This window comes from Merops nubicus, unplaced genomic scaffold (assembly GCF_000691845.1).
Source record: "Merops nubicus isolate BGI_N331 unplaced genomic scaffold, ASM69184v1 scaffold22158, whole genome shotgun sequence".
NCBI classification, from domain to species: domain Eukaryota; kingdom Metazoa; phylum Chordata; class Aves; order Coraciiformes; family Meropidae; genus Merops; species Merops nubicus.
In genome coordinates this window covers 64,695-74,026 of record NW_008625473.1, presented here as the reverse complement: position 1 = coordinate 74,026, position 9,332 = coordinate 64,695, and the positions used below count along the sequence as shown (strand labels likewise).

General features: G+C 41.2%; 1 protein-coding gene across 1 annotated transcript in view; it reads right to left on the bottom strand.

Annotated features, from left to right (window-relative positions):
• The window catches only part of CMIP (c-Maf inducing protein), a 68,943-nt gene extending 60,140 nt beyond the window's left edge, over positions 1–8,803 (bottom strand). Inside the window, exons 1-2 of the mRNA XM_008945700.1 lie at positions 8,786–8,803; positions 3,533–3,658 (exon numbers count right to left, since the gene is read on the bottom strand). Coding sequence (XP_008943948.1) covers positions 3,533–3,658; positions 8,786–8,803 — 144 coding nt within the window. The remainder of the gene's footprint in view (positions 1–3,532; positions 3,659–8,785) is intronic.
• Positions 8,804–9,332: the final 529 nt, after the last annotated feature.

Here is a 9,332-nt window from a genome sequence, read left to right as displayed (position 1 = left end):
GCTGAACTTAACTACTTGATAAATCCAGTTTCTGTATCTTGATTTCTTAATATACTAAAAATAACTTCCAGTACTCTTTTGGATTTGTAAATACACATTACAACTGTATAAGGGAAATCTAATTTTATAGGCCCTCCAATTGAGACACTACCATGGACCAAGTCATACTAAAAACATTTTTAAAGTTTGTATTTTCAATTAAGTTGCAATTCCCATAGTTATAATGTAATCTGATCCAGTCTGCTCAGCCAGTAGGCAAAAAACACACAAAAAGAAGCCCCACTCACTCCAATTCTTTACCAGTTTCTATGAGGTTACATAAAGACACCAATCTTTTCAAAGAAAAGACATCCATATTGTTACACCAAAGCATCCATATTAAGATGTTACTTTCTCACAAACGTAATTATTTGTGTGTTTGGTTTGTTGGTTTTTGTTTTTAAAAGAAAAAAAAGGCAGGCTGCTCTGGATTAAAGTCTGCACAGCCTACCAATTTCCTTTAAACTCAGCAGGGAGCTGCGAGTTCAAACTTTAGTTTGCTTCCTGTTCAGGAGGTATGTAAAGGCAGCTACCAAACCATAGAATAAAGGCCTAGAAATGGAATTTGGAAAGGCAGATGTAACTATTCTTGTTGTTGAAACAGATTACATATAAATGCTAGAACCCCTAAGGAAATTTTGGAAAAGTGCCAGAATTACCACAAGACAAAGACCAAAATCATCTAACTTGATAAATTAATTTCTTTCTAATTAATTCAAGTAATGGAGTAGGCAAAGAAGATTTCATCCATAATGAGGACCTTAATCTAGCTGTTGGGATACTATGGCTCATCTTCCCACCTTCCCCAATGTCACGCACAGCAGAAGCTTTTCAAACCACCAAAAAAGGACTTAAGTGGACTTGCAGCAGCCTGTCTGACATTCAAACTCCCTACACTCCCTGGTAACGCCTAAAATCAGTAAGTCATTTTGAGCCACAAAAATTCACTGGGCACCAAGCAGAAGCATGCATGTATGCTCCATGTGCAACAGGACACATGCCTGTGCTTCAAGAACATCTGAAAAAGCACCAAAGCTACCTACACACTAGGAGAGTCCACAAAGTTAGATGTACTCAGGTCATACTGAATTTATTTTGCTGCACCATTTTCAGATTCAACTGGGGCAATGGCTGCAGCCCCTTTTAGAGGGCTGCAACCCCCAGGATTACACCAGTGAAGTAAATGAAAGAGAGCTCTAGAAATATACTCCACAAAGGATGTGGCCATGAATGTTTCTATATACACCTCTAACCATTTCAGAGTGAGAGTGTATTTGCTACGCTGAAAATCTTCAAAACCTCATGATATTTTTATGATATTCCAAGACCATCCAAACTCCAAGCACAGGAGCCATGTGAAGGGCTGAAGTTCTCTGGGTTACTGGTAAACAGCTCTGCATATGGACAGATCCATGAGCCTGTCTGAAATTAAGGCAAAAGAGAGCTGGACCTAGCTGGACCTAATATTAACATGACCCAGTGTTAGTCATGTTGGCTTCCCAACTCACAAGTCAAATTTGCTGTTCCATGTCTCTACAGAAGTCTACAGTAAGGAAAACACAGGTCAGCTTGGCATTTAGCCTTGGGTTACTGAATAATATCACTTGGGTTATTTTTCCTGTGATCTGCAGGTAGAGTTATTTCAGAGAAGCTTTAAGTAAACCCTTCCTGTATACAGATAGTGTCACACACTTTGTGGCCCTACGAGGGCTTCAGCAATCAATTCAACACCAAGAAATAATGAAACACGGGACTATGCGCCAGGTGTCGGTGCATCGTGTACCACGGTTCTCTTGGACAAATGATCCAGCAGACAGAGTCATTAATGTATCATTCAAACGTTCCCATCTTTTCATTGAACTACATTCTCATAGTATCATTGAATCGTTTTGGTTGGAAAAGCCCTTTAAGATCAAGTCCAACCATTAACTGACCACTGCCAAGCCCACCACTAAACCATGTCCCCGAGAACCTCATCTACAGAGCTTTTCAATACCTCCAGGAATGGTGACTCCACCACCTCCCTGGGCAGCCTGTTCCAATGCTTGAAAAGCCTTTTGGCAAAGACATTTCTCCTAACATCCAACCTAAATTTCCCCTGGTGCAACCTGAGGACATTTCCTCTTGCCCTGTCACTTGTTGCTTGGGAGAAGGGACTGGCTTCCACTTCTCTACAAGCTCCTTTCAGGCAGTTGTAGAGGGTGATAAGGTGTCCCCTCAGACTTCTTTCCTTCAAGCAAAATAGCCCCAGTTCCCTCAGTCACTCCTCATAAGACTTGCTCTCTAGACCCTTCACCATCTGCATTGCCCTTCCTTCAACACGCTCAAGAACCTCATTGTCTTTCTTGTGTTCAGGTGCCCAAAACCAAACATGGTACTTGAGGTGTGGCCTCACCAGTGCTGAATAGAGGCATAAACACCCCCCTAGTCCTGCTGGCCTCACTATTTCAAATTCACACTGCTTTGTGCAAAAGCAGCACGATTAAAGTCAGTGTGTATGTACACACCCAAATACACAAACTCCATTATGATCAATCCGTTCAAATTGTCCATACTTTTTCAAGAAAACTATTCTTTTTGATTTTTCATGAGTTATCCACAGTTTAAACTGATCTTTTCTTCGCATTTCCTGCAGAAATTGCTCAGTCAAATCAGTTTATAGTCCTTCCTGCATGAAATGAATATACAACAATAGTCATGGCTGCATATTCAACTGAAAAACCAAATTCCCAAAGGGTAAGAGGTAACAGATTGTCTTTGAAACAATATTGAGAACTAGTGTCAGAGTTAAGCTGGAATCAGTTCAGTCTTTTTAAGTTATGACTGTTCAAAGTTTTTGGGGGGCCAAGCTGCCAGGTTTTCAGTTGCTTTTCTTTTCCTACTCTAAAGTAGTTCCACAGCTCAGTGCTGTGGAGTGTTTCTCTGTCACTAAAACTTGCTATGACCTAAGGAGCCCCACAAAGCCTCACAACTGGATGCAGAAATACAGAATAATATAAACGCAGTGTCTTCTGTTTGAAAACAGCACTTGGAGAACTGCATATGCAGATATCTGTACAATATAGTGAAATCTTCCAATGAAGATCAAATATCTCTAAAAAAGATAACTGTCAGTCCCAGTGCAACTTACAGGTTTCCTATATGAACTGAAGGTTGAAATATTTGCTTCATGGGAAGAACGGACTGTATGTAAAAGTACAATTGTTCCAAGCCCACATTAATGTTGGTTTCCACAGAACACTATTTTGAGACACAAGATCAGTAAGTAGATTTAATCACTGTAGCCCAAAATTTCCATTCTGACTGTCAAACAACATGAAGACTTTCACGGCTATCACCCCGAGCAAATTTTCTGGTGGTTAGATAATTTGATGATACTGAATTCTCTGCCTTTTCTGAAACCATTTAATTAAGATTTCATGCATAGCAGACAGAAATTAAAGGAAATTCATAGTAAGAGAGAAAGGAAATTGTACTTCTGTGTTTACTGTACCTGCAGTAAGACAGTACCCCCTGGGATTGTGAGCTGTAAACAGTACTTAGGGGCATTCTCCCAGGAGAGCAGTTGAACATCTTCAATAGCACTGTAGGAAATGGAGTTTTCCATGTACCCAGTTGGCTGCAAGAAAACAAAGGAAGGGGAAAAGAAGTGTTTACTTAGTCATCAGAACTTTCACAATTTCAAAGTAAGAACAGCACTATCAAAATTACTCTTTGTATTGAAAATAGCTGCAAAATATCTAATTTGAAAGCAATATACCTATACAGGCTGTTCAACAGAGATATCCAACCAGCCACCTTCATCCAGCTCATTCAACTGTTAAGATCACTCACATCAAAACCAAAACCAGGCCAGACCTAAATGTCTGAAATATGAAAATGTCAGACTGCATTTGTTCTGGACCCAAAACCTACAGAACCTAACTTGAGGCTGAACTAAGCTCTGAAGGGGTCTGGCCACGTGTGCACTATCAACATACGAAGAGGCATCTCCATCACACAGACAGAAGAACAGTGTGCTACATTAAGACAGTTTTATTCCATGCTTTCTTCTTCTCCCTGGCTGCAAGGCTCATCAAGCACGTCATCAAAATCTAGACTAGCTACATTTGACAGTGGTTCTTGGGGCTCCAAAGATTCAGCCCTCAGCTTTTAGACTCAAGGAAAAGCAGAGCAATCAACCTACTCATCTCAGCCTATACAGAAGTACTGGTTGCCTGCACAGGCTGCTGATGCCCAGTTTAAAGTGAAAGTCACAATTAAAACATAAATAAGTAACTGTGCTTTGAAATTACATGTACAACATAAATCGACAGTAGCAAGGAAACTGACTTAAGCATGAAACTCCTTATTAGTATCCCCATAATTCCTGGGCCTTACAGAAGTACAATTATCTCTGAGATAAGCTGAAATATAAATGCATATATACAAGCACATGCAAAATTATGTTCTGAACATAAGTAAATACACAGAGATATAGCTGTGTACCTATCCAGTATGTGTACAGACACCACACTTATGCAAGTCTTCTTGCTGTTTAAGTAATGAGTATTGAACAGAGGTCCTCAAACACTTCATTCATTTCCCTTTGCTATAGTGATATAGCAAACTGATCAGTATTGCTGTGGCAGAAAAACCATTTTCATACAAAAATGAGTAATCACACCACACGAATAAACCCTTGGATTGGCCATGTCTTGCAAGAGAACAGAGGTTGTTACGGTTATGAATTATTTTCTCAATATGACTGGTTTACATAGAACTTAAACTTCTCAAACTTACTCCCACTGTGCACTGCAGGTGTTATTTCTAACTGACAGCCTCATAATAAAGAAAGCAAGGGAGAAATCACATCCATTGCAGGGTCAAACAAGGCCAACTCTTAAAATCACAACGCACGATTCCTGGGGGCGAGTGTGAAATAAGCAAATTGCATGTGGAGTGTCTCTGCTTCAAACTGGTACAACTTGCATCCGTGAGTTAAGTAGGTGGTGCATCTGGAAAGTGCACTTTGAAGTTACGCGCTTCATACATGCTCATAAGGCCTTAAACATCATCTGCCAAAATGCAGTGATGGCTCCGCCATCCACCTCTGCTGCTACACAAAGGCAGCTGGCTTTTCAGCAAGAAAAACCCAGCAACCCAGGGACCTGAACTCCAGTTCAGTAACGTTTGGTGTGGCAGTGTTCATTTTACACTAGTCCTTGAGGATAACAATTTTCACTGTCTCTTTAACAAAAATCTTGTTATGCAGGAAGTATGATAAACTTCTGCTTATTCATTTACCCACGATATTGTTCTACACTAGTGACTGGAATCCCAGTGGCTTAACACTGATGTTGTACGTCACGCGTTGCCTACTGGAGAGTAATTATCTCATTCCAACAGGAAGCCAAAGGCCCAAGATCCTTCAGTAATCAGCATTACACCACTCAGGGAAAAATATGAAAACAGCCAGCCTAAAATCTAGTATGCTCAGGAGGCAAAGTTATCAAAGACATGCTCTGAAAGACTGGAGAAGGGAGAAATTCAGAACCAGTTGATGGAAATATAAACTGAAATGAATCAAAGCAATTTAAATTTCTCTCTTAAGAAGGTGCTGACTGCCCTTAATACCCTCCATTAACTTCAAAGAGGACTGAAGAATTCTCACAGAATCTGTTCCCAAGAGAAGTCTCTTCTACGCCTTAAACCATCCATTTAAACAGTATTAAAGACAACTGATCCAGTTCAATCACAGCTCTGTAGCTATATGAAAGTGATTTCATCCCAGGCATAAACCTCTTTTTGTAGGACAATACTTTTTGTTACGGAGAATGGAGGAACACGGAGTTCTGCAGTTTCCAAAGAACAGGAAGACTACCTAAACCATAATGTGGAATTACACAGATGGCTAATCTCTCCAAATGAAAGTGTTAAGCCAGTCAGATTACTTACACAGCTCTCCTATGATCCCAGCTCCATACCTTCTATCTAGCCTTACCACACACAAAGCTTTACTGCAGTTCTTTTTTACCTTACTCAAAAAAATGAATAGCCCAAAACTACTTCACTCCCATATGCAACATCATATGCATTGTTTCTAGGAAGTGAACACCATATTCTGGGAAGTTAAATATTTTCAGTTCTGAGAACATCAGCTACAGGCAGCTTCATCTCTGCTTTGCAATCAAAAGAGTCTAAAGCAAAGTGATTTATCACTGCATGGAGCTCCTTGAAATTGTGCTTCTAGGTGCTACTGAACACTGGAGACCATGCTGCCACATCTGAGCTCTGCAGAAGTGCTCTGAAGAAGCACTGAAACAGAGCCACCCTCAGACCTGAGGCTTCCTGGGCCTCACATGGTTATGTTGCTCCTCACAGAGAGACCGCAGCACTACCGAGGTGGAGGTCAGCCCCACACAAAGGTGTCCTTGCCGTAATGCCTGCACACACACAGATGCCAGGACAGAGAGGTGTTCCCCGCTTGTGTTTTCTCAAGACCAAGCACAGTTCAGTTGTTTGTCAGGAAATGGCCCGGGGTAAAACCACAGCCTGAGTCACTGGTTCCTCTTAAAACACAGGCTATTTTGACATTCAGGTATGCGAACGTCAATCACAGTGAATCATCGTGGCCGACAAATAAGCAGTGCAAGTGTTGGGTGTTCTCAGCTTCCAGCTGGGCTGGCTTGCACACACCCCCAGAAGCTTCACCGGCACCCCCAGGTCGCTCCACGGGAAATTCAAATTACAACAAGATGCAAGACCAGAAACACAAATTCAGAGATCTGAAGATACCTACAATGAGACAGATCTTCAGAGGGTCATCACAAAGCATCTAGCACTAATACTAGGCTTAAGCAGCACTCCCACCTCCATCCACCCACTTTGCCTCTGCCCATATAAATATTTGTCTGGCTGTGGTGTCAGGGAGAGCAGGGAACCTACCCAGCTTTTCCCAGGTTACTTTTTAGCTCCTTCAGCCCCATTTCTAGCATGAAACAGAAAACTAGTATGCTAACATAACTTAGCATATCATGGGAAGGGAGTGAGCAGCGAGGACCTGAATATTTCAGTCCTATTATTGGTTTGAGACAGACTAAAGCCACAGCATTTCTGAGCAGTAATATATCAAGTTCAGTTGAAAATGCCTTTATTTGAGAATATAATAATTCTTATTTTTATAGCTGTCATTTTTGAAAGGGGATTTATATTTCTTGGCAAAGTCTGAAATCTATCAAACAAAGCAAGATAATGCACTTTTCTCATTCACTCTACAAAATTAATCCTGACTTAGGAAACTTTGGCCAGAGAATCTAACATATGTCAGCTTACAGATTTACAGTTTTGGTTTTATCTTCTGGCTGTTTGCTACTGAACATGTTCTGAAAAACTGTAAGAGACTCATAGACAAAAATGAAATTTATTACAGCAAACAAAAACCGTAAGCCAAGGAAACATTTTTCTCTTCACATGGCTTTTAGCCTCCTAGTGAAACATGCAACTTCTCCAGTGGGAAATCAGGTATGTTTTAACTTCAGCAAGAACTTTGGGTTTTTTTCTTCTCCATAAAGATTTATTAATTGTACAACTTTGAAACAACTTTGTACCAGAATAGCCACACACCAAAACCTACTATAAATCAAATCTTAGGGGAATCCAGTGCTCCCAAAACTAGAAGAACATGAAGGCTCACATGTAAGGCTACTTTTCTCCTAGCATTTCTGGGAAAAGTCAGCAGCAGCAGACTACTCAATAATGCAAAAATCTGCCCACTTGTTTCCATGGGAAATTCTAAAAGGGAAAGAATAAACATGACGTCCACTGTTACTATGAGGCTCGTATGCACTTACTCATATAATAATGTACTAAATCTTCAGCTGCACAAGCATCGAGAAAAGATGGATTCTACAAATAGAGGTGGTTATTTGCATTAAAGCATATTTAGACTGACAATTCCCACCAAAACAACAATGAAGAATGATTTTCCCAGTCAAATATTCCAGATGGTGGGGCGACACAGCGCTATTCCAGACCCTTGCTCTTCCACTGTCAGGTGCTCATTTCGCTCTTGGCTGCTCTTAAGAATGAGCCACGCTGCTGCAGCCCAGGATGATGAGCATACTGGATTACCTGTAAGTTTTCCATATCCAAATAAGACCCAACCCTGCTGAATAACATGTAGGAAGATGTGACTGCTCTCCAAAGTTTGATGGGGGTGGAGACTGTTCAGTTGGCACACTGAAGGGTAATGGACTCTGAAACTGCTGAAAACAATGGATGACTTGAAATAAATCTCTGTTAGGAGACATCCATGGCTCCAGAAAACGCCCCTGTAAATGTAGCCATTTCAGATAAGAGCAATTAACATCTTTGTTCATTAACTATATAGCCTATCAGAAGACATTTATCAAGTTAAGCAATTAATAGTACTACACCATAACACACAGCATGGTACAATTTGTCTCACTCTTGATACGGAAGAATTTACTGCCACGCACGCTTGTCATCACGACTTGAAAGAGTTTAAAGTCAATGTTAATCTCACAGAGATTAACGTGATAAGAAAACAGACAGAAAAGCTAACAGCAGGGAGAGACCCAACTCTGCCCCAAAGCTGGACGAAGGAATTCCTGAGCTCCCTTGGAATGACGTTCTCATCCAACCCACCGCAGTTCCCAGAGCCCTGGCCTGCCCACCATCACCATACCCTTACCCCTCCCCCCAGTAAGTAGGAGGTTTAATGTGCTGGACTGTAAGAAGAGACCTCACTTGCTCTGTGCATTGGGAGTAGGACTGCAACGGGTGAAACGGGTGCTTAATCCAGCCACCCACATGGAAGGGATCTCTCCAGGGGGCCAACCTAAATTATTTCTGCTTGGAGCTCCTTTGTTCCCAAGAACCTCCAAGTTTGGTAGGGATGCATGGTGGGGTTTTATTTGGTTGGCTTCGGAGGTTTTTGATACATGGAAATAAATTTGGACACGGTGGCTCAAATCTGCAGTGAGGCTCTACCCACCCATGTCAGTTGAAGCCTAGGGTGTACAAGTGCATGATTAATGACAGGAAAAAGAGGGAGTTTCCTCCCACGTTTATCTGTGTGTGGGCGACTGCATACAAACATCCATGTGTATGTGTGTAGAAAAGTATACACACACCCCTGTCTTTCTTTATAGCTGCGTAGAGATAAAAGATAGTAGAAATACATAACATATTTCTCTACACAGAATATAGCAACAACTGTCATATGCTCAGCACAAAGTAGCACAACTTCAGTCAGGGACAGGTTTTAACTGAGAAAGGCCAGATCCTCA